This window comes from Corvus kubaryi, unplaced genomic scaffold (genome assembly GCF_017639235.1).
Source record: "Corvus kubaryi isolate FWS band 111438036 unplaced genomic scaffold, C.kubaryi_AGA036_p1.0 37398, whole genome shotgun sequence".
Classification (NCBI taxonomy): Eukaryota; Metazoa; Chordata; class Aves; order Passeriformes; family Corvidae; genus Corvus; species Corvus kubaryi.
The window spans coordinates 18,133,389-18,149,650 of record NW_024581137.1 but is presented as its reverse complement, the minus strand read 5'-3'; the positions used below and the strand labels follow the sequence as shown (position 1 = coordinate 18,149,650).

The following is a 16,262-nucleotide window of genomic DNA, read 5'->3' as shown; positions in this document are numbered from 1 at the left end:
ATTTTAGTTGTACGTAAAAGATAGCTCATGTTTGGCTTTACAGAGGCTGTCTCAGCACTCTGGATAATCATTGTTGTTAATCTTAATAGAAACAGTCACAAAATCATAAAAGTTCCGTACCCACGGAATTCCTGCTGGGGCAACTCATAGTTCAGATAAAGCACTGCACCCAATGCAGTGTCCAAGACAATGTGAATATTGTGAGCTCATACTCACATGGCAAATATAGGTGCATGTACCAGAGTGACACTCCATTTCAGCTCAGATGGCATTAAACTTAGAAATGGCAGCTGCAACTGAAAAATTGAAAATACATGTTTCGTAGGGTTACCCCAAAGGTGTTATGATGGGAGTAACTAGGTGATCTGCAGTGTTGCCAGCTCCTGTGATTTAAAGATGAGTAATACAATACAGCTATTTTTCTTGAAGATCCACCTCCTGGATCCCAGTGATTTATTTTCTTTTTATCTTCTCATTTTTTTTAGTTAGACAATAATTCCAAACCTCCTGCTCATGGCCAAAGTTTCAAAACATGTCTCAAAAAGCAGTCTTAAGAGTGCAGCCAGCAATGGCAAGTAACAGAGAACCCAGAAGTTGTTTTTTTGGTTGCTTGGGGCTTTTTTGTTGGTTGTGTTTTTTCCCTTCCTTTATTTCCATGATCCGTCTGGCTGGTCTTGTGATTTTGTAACTCATGATTTTTTTTTATCTTTAGGATTGATTATGTTTCCATCTTCACTTCCTTGTATTCCTTCACTTCCTTGTATTACCACACTGAATGTAATCGTTATAATTAAGAATAGCCATCAGGATATTCATCCAGATCTTTAAAGAAAAGCTCAGATCATGCATTTTCCTTGACTCTTTCAGTCCTGCAATTAATTCATCAATATTTGTAAGGCATTGAATGTGCTTTTGAGCCATCACCTCTCCACTTTAATGAAGCTGGCAGTGTCTCCATGACTGTCAAAGTTCTGCTGGGGTTACAGATCATGGACTGGGGATGGTAGTCAAAACAGAAATCATGCTGTGTTTAGTACTGTTCCTGGCAAAACTTGCTTTCTTTCTGTTGGATGAGAAGGTAATACAGTTTGGATGTTCTTCATAGCTGCTACTGTGCTTTCCAAACACAGATATAAGATGTCGTGGAGCTATGCTTTGTGGGAGAACAAGGACAATCTGCTTCAAGGCTCTCTGATAAAGGCATTGTCCTCCTGGCAGATTTCCGTGATACAGGGGAGTGAAATCTTAAAGTCTCTCTCATCAGGTGGAATTACTTCACATCAGCTGAGTAGTAGTTGAGTTCTCATCCCAATGTCTCTCTCAGCATTTTTGTTTTCGGGGGTGGGATCTGCCTGCTATTTTATAAGTATACATGTGCCAGAGACACTGGATGAGAGAATAGAAGTGCATGACAGGATTTTACAAGATAGGAGTAAGAGAAACTGGCTGCTGTTTCTGAAATGCATCGTAAGGCATAAAAAGTTTTCCAGTGTAGATATTTCCGAAAAAGACAGCATGTTGGTTTGGGCTTTATTTAATGTTGTTAGCTTGTGAGAATTCTGTAATGATATTAAAAAATAAGGGAAAAGTAAACTACAACCTTAGGCCTCAATAGAAGTTACATATCTACAAAAAATAGGTGCAAAGCAAACTTCAAGGCAAGTCAATATAATTTGGGTGAGGTGACCTGTTTATGGTGTCCCAAGAAATCATAAATAAAGATGTGAACCATAGAAGAGAAGCATTGTCCTGTAAGCCTGGTTCCACCAGAATCCATGGAGTGGACATTTCTAATGTGACTGCTCTAGTGTCTCTTCCATAGTGTCCAGCCCACGTGTTGGCTTGCACGTTCCATGCATTTTAAACACGGTGGCTGATCTCTGCTGAACTGGTTGGCTGACAGCTTTATAGCCAAGAAACCGCAGTCTTTTATTTGGAGCCCTCTCCATGGACAAAGAAGCAAGGAAAGCTAGAATTAGGCTTCCTGTAGAAGTCAAAATAAGAAAACTAACATTAGAGAGTGGATGGCTAATTCAAATTTTAGGAGACAAGCACACATTTATGGATGGCTTCATTAACCTGTGCAAATCTTTGATTTCTCTGTTGACTTTTTCATTACTTTTTCATTATATCCACTTTTTTTTTTTTTTTTTATGCAAAATCAGAGGTTGCTTCTGTCCACAATGTTCAAGTGACTTTAGCTGTCTTAACAGGAGAAAATCTTGAGCAGTTGGCTACTGTGGTATGAACTGTGCAGCAGAATAGTCAAATATTTCTAGACATGAACATTTAAGTAACTACAAGAAGAGTAGCAATCTTGCTGGTCCAGAACCACTTGCGGGTTGTAGGTCCCTCAGGTAATGAGTGAATACACATTCCTGGGGAAGAATCCTACCAATTTGTCATTCTCCAGGTAGGACTTTGTTGATTAAAGTTAGTTGGGAGTTCATGTGACCTGGAAGAAGACCCATCTTTTCAGGATTTCTAAGTCCTCAGAGTTTAGTAGCAGGCTGTGATCAAAGGGTGATGTCGAAGTTCATCTCTAACTCCAGATTTCCTCTCAGGCCATTTGCAGAGTGTGGTTTCAGCATCAGATAGAAAAAGTCACACTGGCTTCATTTTGGAACTAGATGGGTTATCACAGCGGTCAAGGCCAATGAGGAATAACAAACAACACACCAACACCTGCTGGAACATTATGACAGTCTTAGGGAAAGTAAGCTGCAGTCTCACTTTAAATCAAATATTGAAGCATGGAATAAAATTTGTCCACCTGGGCAGTTTATACAGTACTTTGAACTGCCAGAGGCATGAATAGAGGGCCACTGATCTGTGAGCCTCTGTTAGAAGAATTTCGGGGGGAAAATACAAGTGTAGTCAGTTCTGGAAGTCCGAGAACCCCATTAGCTTTTGACAGTAATTAAATCTGATAAGAAATTACCTGACCCTAGCTGCCCAACCTTTTGGTAGTGTTGTTAGTGATTAAACTAATGCCTACCTTAGAAACTTAAGGTTCGTGACCTTACAGGGGATTGCTGCTTTCCAGATGGGTTTGTTGTTGGGTTTTTTTGTTTTTTTTGTTTTTTTTGTTTTTTTTTTTTTTTGTTTTTTGTTTTTTTTTGTTTTTTTTTTTTTCCCCAAGTAGTTTGGTTTGATGATCCCTCCTTGGAAGAGGTCCAAACATATTGTCATCCATTTGTTCCAGTGGGTGAGCCTTGGCAGAACCTGGCACAGCCAGCGATGGAACCAAACCCTTTCTCTCAACAAATACATTGTGCTTGAAACAGTTTACCTAAGGACCCACCTTCACGTGGCTTTGGGCTCCAGTGCTGTAGGCACTGGAGGGAACTGCGTCATGTTTATGGCAGAGGCATCCGTCGTGCCACAGCTGCCATGTGAGCTCAGAGCTGAAAGCAGCAGAGATGCAGCTGAAGTCTTTGCAGATTGAGCAGCAGATGTCTTTCCTCTGTGCTCAGTTGTGAGATGTTTGGCACCCTGCCTCAGGTTTCCTGTGTAAATTTGGGTGAGTCACTCACCTCTCCCATAGTATTTGTCTCTGTTTTTCTTCCAGGCTTTTAGGACCATAGATTGTTTCTTTCTGGGTAGAGGGACAGTCCCTCACTATCAGGTTTTGTTCATTACTGCAACCTAGATAAGTTGTTATAGCTATTAGTTTCTTTTCCAGAAGAGATGTACAGTTTACTGTAATGAAGATTATGTTAACACATATTTCATAGAACACTACATTCAAGACCTTTTGAGTTCCTACTACACCTGCCTCAATGAGACTGTTCCTCTGCATGGCTGCTGCGAGTTGTTGCAACACATATAATTAAGAACAAGAAATGTTTACCTGGGACTTAAAATTCTGCCAGCATTCTCCACCCATTTAAGTGCTCCCAGTGTTGTAAATGGAGTGACACACTTCCCTTGGAAGAGAGAAGGGCAATGTTTATTTTAACAAAGTTTGACAGTAAAAGCGACAGTGCTTTAACAAGCTTTGATGGCAAGGTACACTTGATTATTTACTGCATAGAGGACAAGGTGGGATAAAAGTCAGAGACACCCTCATGTTGAGTCATGGGGTTCAGAAAGGACCCCCTCGCATTCTAAACCCCTTTTTCAGGGGGTTTCCAGCTGTGTCTGGATCCACACCTAGTTCCAGGCTAGGAACTTAGGTCTAAAGGATTATATGTGCACAATCATTCCTTTATCTCACTTAGCTAAGATTTCAAAGTTTCAGCATGCTTCTTCCCAGTTCACTTACTGAGTATTTGATGCAATAAGGATTCTCTCAGCCTTGAGGAGCAACCTCAAGAGGCATTCCTGTTCAAGGGGAGATCCTGGCATGCAGCCCACTACCGTGCAGGAGAGCTTAGCAGACCCTGGGCTGTTCTCTGTTCATGGAGTAAGATGATTGACTTGCAGTAATATTTGCATGCCAGCTGTATTTTGGTTGGCGCATGCTCAACTAACCCTCAGCTGTTGAGTAAGTTTTATGGTCCTCAGCTATTGTGTTGTTATCTGTCTTCCCAGAGTCCAGTTTTAAGCCAGGTGCAGCCCTCACAACCAGCACTGTTGGCTCTTGCTTAAGCCAAAAGCAGGGGGGAGCACACTGCCACACCCAGTGAGCTCATCCTAACTAGCCCCTCTGTGTAGCATCTTCTTCTATACCGTAAAACTGCTGGAAGTTTTGCCACTGATTACAGTGGTCAGTACCAGAGCATGCTAGTGGTGAGAAGGATGTGTGGTTTGGATGAAGAGGGAAGACTTTTCTCTCAGTCCCTCACAATGGTTCAGAAATCCATTGAAAATGTTAGCAAGAGGCCCTTTTATTTCCTCCTGGAAAAATCATGTATATTTATTTCCCATAATAAAATAAGCTAATGGTAGTAAAGAGTGAAGTTCTAGAAGGAAAAAATTGATTTCTCAGCTAATTGAGTAGAGAGGGGGAAATTACAAATCCCTGGTTGCCTGTTACGGGTTGACTAGCAACATTTGGCCACAGAAAGCAATATGAACACAGTTTTAACACACAGGTGGCTACAAGAGAAGGGCTGTGCTGCATGTTGTCCTGGGGTGCCGTTATGAAGCCGCTTTATTCCTTAACCATCCGCTCAGTGCCCAAGGACGCTGTGCCTCTAAGATGGACCCGGGGCCGGGGCTGGAGCCAGGGGCTGGAGGGGGCAGTTGAACGGTCCAGCCCAACAGCTCCAGGGGCTCGGCGGGGCTCGGGAGGGAGCGCGCCGGGAGCGCTGTGCTGCTTTTTGGTTTCCTTTGTGTTCTGGCTAGCTGGGAAAAGGTTCTGTTGGTTTCTTTTCTTGTTCTTTTTTCCCTTTCCTTCCCCTTGCCTCACTGCCTCCCTTCCCTCCTCGCCGGTCCAGGGAGCCTGCAGGGGCGGCCCCAGTGGGCCCACAGGGCGGCCCCAGCTAGCCCCTCTCTGGGAATTTGTTGTATTTTGAGGGGGGTTTTCTATCCTGTTCTGCCCTGTTTTGTTCGTGTGTTAATAAACAGTTTGGTTTCTTTTTCCCACTTTCACTCCTTGTGACCCATTTGTCTCATTGATGGAGGAAAAGGGGAGGAACACTCATTCCGGAGTGTTTCCTCCTGAAGTTTTGTATCAAAAACCAAGACACATGTAAGCCCAGTATCTCCTCAAAGCGGTTCGACCTACTTTTCCAATTACATTGCAAAGTGAGTCAGACTGAAACCATTGTTGATTGTCTGCTTCACTTCAGATAGTTGCATGTTCGTTTCAGCTTTAGAAAGAAGTTTGTGTCAGCGTTTTCTGTTCCTTGTAGTTGCACTGGCTTTTCAAAAGTATTTGAGCTAAAAGTATGTTTCCTGAAGTTCAAACACTAGCACAAAAAATATCTTTTTCCTTACTACTGCCACACTGAAGCAGACGGTGAGTACTAAGACTCTGAACCAGTAAGCATGTAATGATTCAATTTCTGGGTGCAGAAAAGTAGCTGTTGGGTCAAAGCAGACATCTACAAGACAGGCTGTCATTGCAAGTTAGTTTGAGTTCAAGTCCCCTGGAATTAACCCAGTAACACTCCTGTAGTAGATCACATGAGCTGCATAGATGCCCTGTTGCATTTCTAGCTCAAGTTTCACCCACAACCTCTGGCAGACCATCTACCTTAAGCTGAAAGTCTGTTCCAGCTCTGTGTTATGTGTGAACAGTAATCAGATTAGGGATGACACCTAGGTTAGGCCTCAGGTTAGTAAAGACAAAATTGCAAAATTCGTCCTGATCCCTGTCATAATAATGTCACACAGCTAATTGTGCATTCTCACTATGGAACCCACAGCTACTTTGGCACACAGACCATGATGCAATTGTTATGCATGGGGGACAGATACGCTGCCTGTGAGTAATGCCAACGGGTGAATGCAGAGGAGTTATTTCAGTGCAAACTGGTCTTGGAAAATGTTTGATTCTGCAAACTACAAAGCAACTTGCTCCCTCTGAAGTCAATAGAAGTTCATTTTGCTTTTCAAATTCACTTTGATTAACGTGGTCTTGACACCGTGGCACTTACCTTGTTGTAAAGAAAATTGGTAGCTGTGAAAGATCAAAGATTTTCTAATTTAAGGTAGGAGGAAATGTTTGCTTCTGATGAAAACCTTATCTTCATAATAAGCAGTAATACAATCTGATAATCTACCATTACTGAATTTCCTTTTCTTTTTTTTTCCTTAAGCTGAATTTACATCACCTGTAGAGAGAAATAAGGAAAGTGGATTGAAAATGCCAAACCTATGCAAATTTTGTGATATTAAAGTAACAACCTGCTCAAACCAACATCAGTGCAAGAGCAACTGCAACATCACTTCTATCTGCGAGAAGAGTAGTGAAGTCTGTGTTGCCATATGGTAAGTTATTTCTTCTTGCAGCTGGGGACAGGAGCACACCCTCATTCATCATGGCTTAGTACTTTCCTCGATTGCTCTGATACTCAGAATGTCCCTGCTACCTCACCACACTTTGCTCTCTCACTCCCAACTCATATCTGCACAGCATACCAAGAGTTGCTTGAGGTTAACAATTCTGATATGAAATGTTCTGGGGACTTTTTTTTTTCTTCTAAAACAGTTCTGTTCCAGCTTAAGCTGTTATTGGAAAAGAGGCATGGTCTTGGGCAAACCATTAAACTGTATCCAGCACTCAAGAGTAGAAACAGATTTGAGACTCGAGAGGATTGTGGTGACAGTTGCTGAACAAAGACAATTCTCTCTCAGGTTTCAAGTGAACTAGATTATGTGGATTTATCACAAGAGGCTTATTGCCATGTATAGGTAGAAATACTTCCTCTTAATGGGAAAAAACTTCTGTGTAGGTAGAGACTTTGATATAGGAACGATGCCTTTTGTATAGCCTATGTCTAGGTTCAAAGAAATCAAGAGGTTATGAAAATTAGTTGTAATGCTTCTTTAGGATTTATTGGCTTTAAGCTTGTGTTCCAGTCTAAAAACTGAGGGTTTGCGCTTTCATAAATGGGAATCCAATCCTACCAAAGAAAGCCAGAAACACTGTTAATGAGTTAATAACTGGACTAAAGGAACAGAACTGAGTCCTTGCAGCATTGCTGCTGATTTACAGAGGGACATAACTAATTTGTGTGCTAAGGGATTAATTGTGTCCATTGACTTGGGACGTTCAGCGTAGTTGGAAGTAGGCACTTCAATTCAGGATCAGTCCAGTGTGCTGTTCCATATTTGTCCTGCGCTTCTTTAGTAAGTCATCAGTGTCTATTATCGCCATAAAAAGGGGCTGTTGTACAACTTAAGATACATTTTGGATTTTTCATGACCGTTTATCTAAAAGGCAAGAAAACTGTAAAGTGCTTTTTGCCTTCAAGACTTTTGTCAATGAAATTAAATCTGTGGACCAGGACAAAACACAGGAATATGGTCCAGATTATCCGCTGTAAATATTTCCCTGACTGTGAGGCATCTCTAGCTTGCATCAGTTTTTATGATTGGTATTTTGGTGGAGGATTTTTTGGTTGGTTGAGGTTTTTTATATATATAACTCCTTCAGTGCACAAACTGTGCTGATTGTAGGCTTCAAAAGCAAAATGAAAAGCCCAACTCACTAGAAATTCCTCAGATTTTGAGGAAACAATTCCGTTTTTGTCATAATTTCCCACAGATTTTTACTGTCTGCTCAGTGACCGCAAAAACCAAAAGTATGTTCTGAAGTTCACAGCAGTTCATTGAGCATTAGCTTTAATAATTCTAAGTGAGATTTCAGAGGCACTCTTCTGAGCTTAGCAGTAATGTGATGTAGGAATAGCTGTGCCATTGTACAGATGTGAGGAGCCCAGATACTGCCAAATTTACCCCATTCAGGAAAGACAGAGAAGAAAATACGATGCTGTTTAAATACCATTTATATTCTCAAAAGAGGCAAATTTTGGGCAGGCGCAGTCCTGTCTGCTCCCTTTGTAAAATATTCCCTTTTTCATTTCAATTTTCTCCTTTTCATTTTTAGGAGACAGAATGATGAAAATGTGACATTAGAAACAATATGCCATGATCCCCAGAAAACACTGTATGGTCACATTTTGGATGACTATAAATCGGAGCAGTGTTTGATGAGAGAAAAGAAGGATGATGGGGGATTGATGTTCATGTGTTCCTGCACAGGTGAAGAATGCAATGATATGCTCATTTTTACATCAGGTAGGTTTAATAATTTACCTTGAATTCCTACATTCCTTGCATATAATATTAACTGTATTATACCAATGTACTTTGGAACTGCGTTTTGTAGGGGAGAACTTCTAGTGGCAGGTGCTCTTTTGGTCTTTTATGAATCTTGCAAAGTCTCAACCTTTCTTTTCTGTGTCTGAGGGTACTTCTTCCTGCCAGGCTGTCCTCATTTTGAAGTAAGTCTAATATTCAGCTCAAGACACTGCACTTAAAAGCTGATGGAAGATGAAAGCAAGATGCTCACAGTTGTTCTGTTGATACACCAAAATGCAACACATGTTAATTACATTACAAAATCTAAACTAAAGGCAAATGCCATATTTAAGGTCCTACCTCCTCTAAAAGGCTGTATTGCCACAGCATGTTATCTACATATACAGATGTTTCTGGTAATGTGATAGGATGTAAATTTAAAGTCAGCTTCCCTGGTGTAAGTGACCATCTGTACCTCTCTTGTGGCGGGTGTGAAGCAGCCAGGTTCGTTCTCTGGGACATTTGTTCCCTCACACCTACTACGGCACAAGGAAGCGTATGTGAGTTCACAAACCAGGGAAATGTGAGTACAGACCAAACCGCAAGTGCATAGCCTATCCCCATTCTACTTCATGAACGCTAATATAGGCCACTGCAGACACAGTGAAGGCAGTACGGATGTGTGCAGTGCTGGTGGACCTCATGCTGCACACACAGATGTGCATGGTGCAGGCACCCCTCATGCTTTATTTTCTCCTACCAGCTGTGATTCTTTCACTGCGACCAAGTCAGGTCTCTCACAGGCCAAGTGTGAGGCCTCCTATGCAGAACTCTGTGTACACACACTTCTGAAGGAGTGTGGCCCACCACACCCATCCTCATCACCCCTAAGTTCCTCAGATATAATTAAGTCCTTGTTACCTGAGATAACGACAGGTTGGGCTGTTGTTTCCACTCCTGGGAAACATGGTGTGTGACTGCGCTGAGGGGGACAGCTATGTGAGTGACTTGTAGCTGTCACTTCCTAGCTTCCACGAAGGCTAACTAGTTTAGGTCACAAAACCACACCAAATTAGCCAAGAGCAAGCTAGCAAGTCTTTGCTTCCCTGAGCCCAGGCTATCCATATCTGGTGCCACCCCTCATCTCCATCTTCCTCATCCCCTCCCCAAGGTTGATTCGAAGCCAGACAACCTGACTGCTGATCCATGGTTGTGTGACCAACCCTTACCTGGGTGTTCTTTAAAGGATTTTGAGTATATACTGGTATTGATATGAGCACAGATGGTAGACCCAGGACCTAATTCTAACTGATTGCCTTGATTTTATTGAAGAGAATGTGTTCCCAGAGAAGAGATCTTACTCTGTGTCAGCTGTCTAGTGATTTTGTACAACATGAACCACACCCTTGTGGATTTTGGCTACTTTGTTGTGAGTTAGCTACGTTATAGCTGTTTTTCCTGGAGCTGTGTAGCTGAATGCAGTCACTGATAAATGCGTCTTTGGTGGGTATGGTTAGGAAAACCGTTCTAGAAATTCAACACAAGTGCCTTCATTCCTATCAACTCTGCAGCCCACTCACACTTCCAGATCAACCTAAAAGGAGTAGTAGAAATTTAAACCCAGTCTTTTTACCCTAATTCCTTTCACTCTTCCAAGTGGAACTTTTCCTTCTATGTCATGTGCTGTAAGCACTCTAGGTGACTCATGAAAACCATGTGCTACTTTTATATGTATTAAGTGAATAACTACAGATAAAAATTAAAGTAATGTAAAACTTCACTTTATAACATTTCCAGTTCATTCACAAACACAGGCATTAACTCCAGTCGGGAGCAGGGAGAATTGAGGCTTTGTCATTCCTTTTATATTGTTGTGGATTAGTGTTTCTTTTAAATGAAAACAGCCCCTTTGGGTTGCTTGCCTGGTTAGCCATGGCAGGAAGACAAACGATTTTTACAGTATCAGACATGCGGTTTCCTGTCTGTGTTTAACTTTGAGCAGAACATCACAGCCAGCTGGTCCATGGCTCCTCCAGACAACTAGATAATAGCCTGTAATAATTTTGCCTTTGGAATGACTGTCATCCAGATCTATTCTGTACATTGTTCTTGCAGGGTTTTTTTCGCTACGTTTCTTGTACACCAGAGCAAGAATTTTTGCAGTGGTTTTGCACATTCTGTAGTTTTAGAGAGCAAGACAAGAGCTACTCTAAAAAAGCCTGATCAAACAGTGATTTTAGTCATTTACTAGCAGAAACTGAGATAAAAAAGATTGCAATTTTTCACCCGTGAATTGCAGAATTTCCTTTCAAGCTGCTGCTATAAACGACTACTGTTATACCTCTTCTTCCTGTATGCACACTTAAGACAGACCAGATTTAGTTCGTTTCTAGTGTTTCTGGGGTAAGAAAGAAAATTGTGGGTAAGGCAACAAGTTCTAATTTCCACCAAAGGTTAGTCACCAAATTCCAGTGATTCACAGCTGAGCTGTTATTGCTTATGGAAGAATTGGTTTATAGCACTGTTGGCTTGCATAGTTCTTGACTGTGAAGGGCAAACCTCCTGACTCCATTTTTAGACACAAGCATCTAAAGGTTTTGCATATTGGAGGTGTTGTGACTCACCCAAGGGTGACTTCAGAAGTGTTTGAAGTACTTACATCAAAATCAAATGCCTGTTTATTGTATGGATTTTCATTTAAATTGCCAATCTGCAGGACACAGTCAGAAACATGTGCCTGAACATGCCTGTAGTTCTGCTGTGTCAGGGGGCTGACCCTGATTCAGATCCCTGGCATTTCAGGCCACAGGCACCTGGTGGAAAATACTGAGTGCAGAATTGCTCCAAACAATGTTCTGTAGTTCTTGGAGGAATAACATGCAGGAGACAGGTAACCATTGTAAATCTGACTACTCTGTGTTTATTTTTTAATCCCTCTCTTTTTGTGCCAAACAAAATTGTGGGTGACTGGCAAGCGGCTTACACCCCTGTGGTGGAAAAATGCTTCTCACAGCAAAACTCAATGCCAGTGTGTTGTAATTATTATGTATTCGAAAGTCTAATGTCGGTGTTACCAGAAGGCAAAGCCAGGGAGCAAAACCACTGGAAAAGATTAGCCAGAATCAGAGGTAAAAGGCCTTGGGTGACTAGAAGTTGCCTAGGTGGCAGACAGAGGCCTGGTCCTTCTGTCATGGAAAAAATGAGCGCAGGATTAGACTACCAGGGTTTTTTGCTCCCTGATGTCTGGTTGTGTCTGCTGGATCTTCTTCATCTTTACCTTCTTCTGCTTTGATCTGCTGTGATGAACTAGGTCTGTCTGTAGTTGTTTGCACAGTCCCAGTTCTCCCTTGATGCTTGTGCAGCTTTGTTCCTCAGCATTCCCTTCACCACAACATCTCTCAGCCATTAGCCAGTGCAAGCATGACAACTGCTTAACAAAGCTGGGTTTTATTAACAATCCCTGTAAACAATTCTTTGACTGAAGTCAAGCCTTATTTACCCTAAGGGACCAAGCAGGACTGTGCCCTTTCCAGCCCCACATCTGACCCGTTCTCTGTGGACCAAGATGACCAGGTACTCATTGTAGACAAGAAAATGGGATTCCTGCATGTTACTTAGTGCATGACCTACCTACCTGCTGTGCCATGCAACCCCTTTCTCTTATGCAGCTCATTCAGACACAGTCATTCAGCAATGTGCAAATGAGCAGTGGAGACTGCAAAGAAGAAAACAAATCATTTAAGTACTGTTGTCAGTATATATTCAGTTGTTATCCTGGGCATCAAATTCAAACCCAAGCAACATTGCAGAGAACTCAAAAATTGGAGCCAGGATTTTAACACAGCTCTGTTTGGTTTATAGTTGTTTCATTCTAATAACTTACATGACGATAGTTTTTTTATCCTCACCTGTCTCTTGCCCTGCTATGCAGATCTCCATGCAGCTTGCAACCGAGGTGTCTGTGGGATTGTTCAGGTAGACTGTTTATTGCTCACCTACTGCAAGATGAAGTCATTCTTTTGGGCACTCTCACCACACCCAAATATGGGGGAAATCTTTAGCAGCAACTCTGAATCATCCACACAGTTGCCTTGGAATACCAAAATCTCAGTGATAGAGATGACTGACAACAAGAGGTCAGCAAGACAAGGTCAACAAGACTTTATGAGAATAATGAAGCTAACTGGGGGGGGAAGTGTGTCAAGGGAGGGATGGTGTTGTGCTGCCTAAGAAACTTCACATTCATCATGGTTTTACAGAGTTGGCTAATTGAGAGTGTAAGAGACATACCTATTTGATTAATCAATTGTGACTGAGTCATTTGCCTGAACGAATTACACCCTATGGATTTGCAGTGCATCAAGGGCCGTGTTTGCTCGCTGTGTACGGTTGTTACCTGGGAGAGTAGCTGTTGCTCTGCTGCCTGAACCACCACAAGCATGCCTGTGTGATGCCTTGTCCCGTGCCCAGACTGCAGGAGATATGGATAATGTTTCAGAGTGTCCTTAACTTCATGTCTCTCATTTGTCTCTAACACGTTGTCCCTGTCTTTTCCTTTCTTTCTCTCCTCTTCCTCTTCTTACTAGAGTCAAAGCATTAATGATTTTACTTGACTGCATAGGAGGATCTCAGACTTAAGAGCAGACTTAAAATCTGTGCACAAACAGTCACCAGTCCATAAATACTTATGTGGTGAGTTGTCCGGTGCTCAAGGAACACCAGAAGGGAGATGATTACAGCTGGACTGCTTCCAAGTGAATTTAAACAAAGGCTTTCATTAATCCCTTTTTCTGTTATCCAACTAACATGTTCAGAACGTAACTGTCTTCCAGCTGCCCCATAAAAGAGGTCAGTAACATTACATAACATTGCACAGAGCCTCTCACTGCTTGTATATTGGCTTTGTTCTCTATGTTTCCTCCTAGGTATTTGCAGGCACTAGAGTCCCACCCAGTGCCTGCAGCTGTGTGTAACCAAAGGAGAGGCTGTCTAATGCTGAACATCTGATTCACTTAATGGGATAGAAAGGAAATAGGATGAAAAGAGGCTAAAGAAGCCAAAATTTTGTTTTGCTCTGTATTATTGATATTGTTTTCTTCTTAGGAAAATAACCATGCTCAGTTACAGATTTGTGTAAAAACAAACTAGGCAGTGCTCTTCCAGTCTGGTTGGCATATTTGTTACAATTTGCATCACTTGAGAGCTTAATAAGTACGGGAATTTGTCCAACCTTTTATCAGGTTGTCATGGAAGAGACTTTAATAATTACAGACAGAAACAAACTGTAACTAACACTGGCAACATAATATTTTGGGAAAGGTTGGAGGGGTGAAACTCAGGCTGAGAATAAAAATAGTGGTTAATGTGTGGCATCTGTTGGAACATATTGAAACTGGAGAGATTGATTTGTTCCAGAAAACCACCAGCAAACAGCAGCAGACACCCAAGCTCTGTAACTGAGCCATGTATCACAGAAACTTAGTCACATCATGTAAAGTTAAAATATGTTGGCTTTCATATTGCTGAGTAGGAAAGCTCAGCTACAAAAGTCAAAGTGTGTGAGAGATGCCATGTACACACAGTGAAGGGACCTATTAGAATGGGAGAGATAGGAAGGGAGTGCATTAGGGGGTGGAAGATTTTAAGCAAATGGGTGCTGTGCCAGCAAACCAAGGAATTACACTTCTAGCCAGCAGTGAGGGAATAAAAACAGCAACAAACTATTTGTTCTGTCTTAGAGCTTAAGAGTTTCTTAAACCTCCTGGGTGCTGAATTGCATACTTGGCAATCAGTTTAAAAATGAAATTCTGCTTATAATAGATGAAATATCCATTAGGTCATTGCTGCCCAGCCTTTTTGCTGAAGGAAGCCACCCAGAGGCAATCAAGTTGCCTGCCTCCCACCCCTGTGACTAAGATGTAGCCATTCCCATCAGGTGACAGATGCACATGCATGACTCTTCCAGCATGTAACACATGTAACTGGGTCATGTAACTGGGGATTTTCCCTGGGCCTTACAGAGAAGTCTTGAGTCCTGATCCCCTGGGCAGTCATTTGCCAAGGGCAAAGCTGCTGGTCTACAGGGGAGAGCAGCCACAGGTCTTCAAAATTGCTCATACTTTTGCCTTACTACCTTTCAGGAGAAGAGATAAGTGGTGGCACTGGACAAGGACATGCATTAAGTGCTCTGTGGGCTGGGTCTGGTTTGTCAGCCATTTGTTGACTGGAGAGCTACATTTAGGCAGCCAAATACTCAAAAGAGCAAGTGAATGAGTTCCCACACCTTTAAGTGAACCCTTAGGGCACAAAGTGCTGGAACCTGCACCTGGGTCACAGCAACCCCATGCAATGCTGCAGGCTGAAGGAAGAGTGGCCAGAAACTGCCTGGAGGAAAAGGACCTAGGAGTGATGGTCAACAGCAGCTCAACATAAGCCAGTAGTGAGAGCATATGGCCAAGAAGGCCCATGGCATCCTGACCTGTTTCAGAAAGAGTGGAGCCAGTATGACCAGTGCAGTGATCATTCCCCTGAACTTGGCACTGGTGAGAGCACATCCAATCCTGTGGGCCTCTCGCTACAAGAAGGACATTGAGGTGCTGGATTGTGTCCAGAGAAGGGCAGCAAAGCTGGGGAGGGATCTGGAGCACAAGTCCTATGAAGAGTGTCTGAGGGAGTTGGGGTTGTCTAGCCAGGAGAAAAGGAGGTTAAGGGGGACCCTTTTTTGCTTTCTACAACTGCCTGAAAGGAGGTCGTAGCAAGGTGGGGGTCAGCCTCTTCCCCCAAGTAAGAGGCAATGAAACAAGAGGAAATGGCCTCAAGTTGTACAAGGGAAGTTTAGATTGGATAGCTGGGAAAATTTCTTCACCAAAAGGGTTGTTAAGCATTGGAACAGACTGCCCAAGAAAGTGGATGAATGACCATCCCTGGAGGTATTTAAAAGACCTGTAGATGTGGCACTTAGAGACATGGTTTAATGATGGACTTGGCAGTGCTGGGTTTACAGTTGGGCTTGATGATCTTAGAGGTCTTCTCCAACGTAAACAATTCCATGATTCTACAGCAGGTCTGGCAGACCTGCCAGCTACTGGAGGTAGTGCCTCTCCAGGAGAGAGATACTCTGGTATCTCCTTTTCAGACTAAAAGATGAAAACATACAGCTCAAGCACAACTTACTGGCCTTGACAGCTTTGGTTTACCTAGTCCAAAAAAGCTCTTGTCAAATACAGGAACTTGTTGAAGGAATTCAACCTTCAGGAAAGTCTGCAAGAAATTCCAGGTTTATTTTCCACTGGATAGTAAGATAGAGCCCACTCTGGTTTTAAAATCTAGTAATCTCTCTCTTCTGCTATGAGTTGGTTCAGCATAGAGCTCAGGGAGAGGTGGAACTGATCTCCTGTACAACAAAGCTATTAAATGGAAAAAAAAAAAAATCATCTCCAGCAAGTATGAAAAATTAAAATGTTTCCAAGAAACTATCATGATAAAAAAATGCAGGTTAGTTTGAGGTGCGGCATTTGAATTTGTTCAGTACCAAGTATTTTGTGTCAGGATCAACTGTTTTCCTA

At 42.3% G+C, this 16,262-nt stretch overlaps 1 protein-coding gene across 1 annotated transcript in view; it reads left to right on the top strand.

Annotated features, from left to right (window-relative positions):
* TGFBR2 (transforming growth factor beta receptor 2) overlaps positions 1–16,262 on the top strand; it is a 61,157-nt gene that overhangs the window by 21,450 nt on the left and 23,445 nt on the right. Inside the window, exons 3-4 of the mRNA XM_042043475.1 lie at positions 6,711–6,882; positions 8,504–8,694. Coding sequence (XP_041899409.1) covers positions 6,711–6,882; positions 8,504–8,694 — 363 coding nt within the window. The remainder of the gene's footprint in view (positions 1–6,710; positions 6,883–8,503; positions 8,695–16,262) is intronic.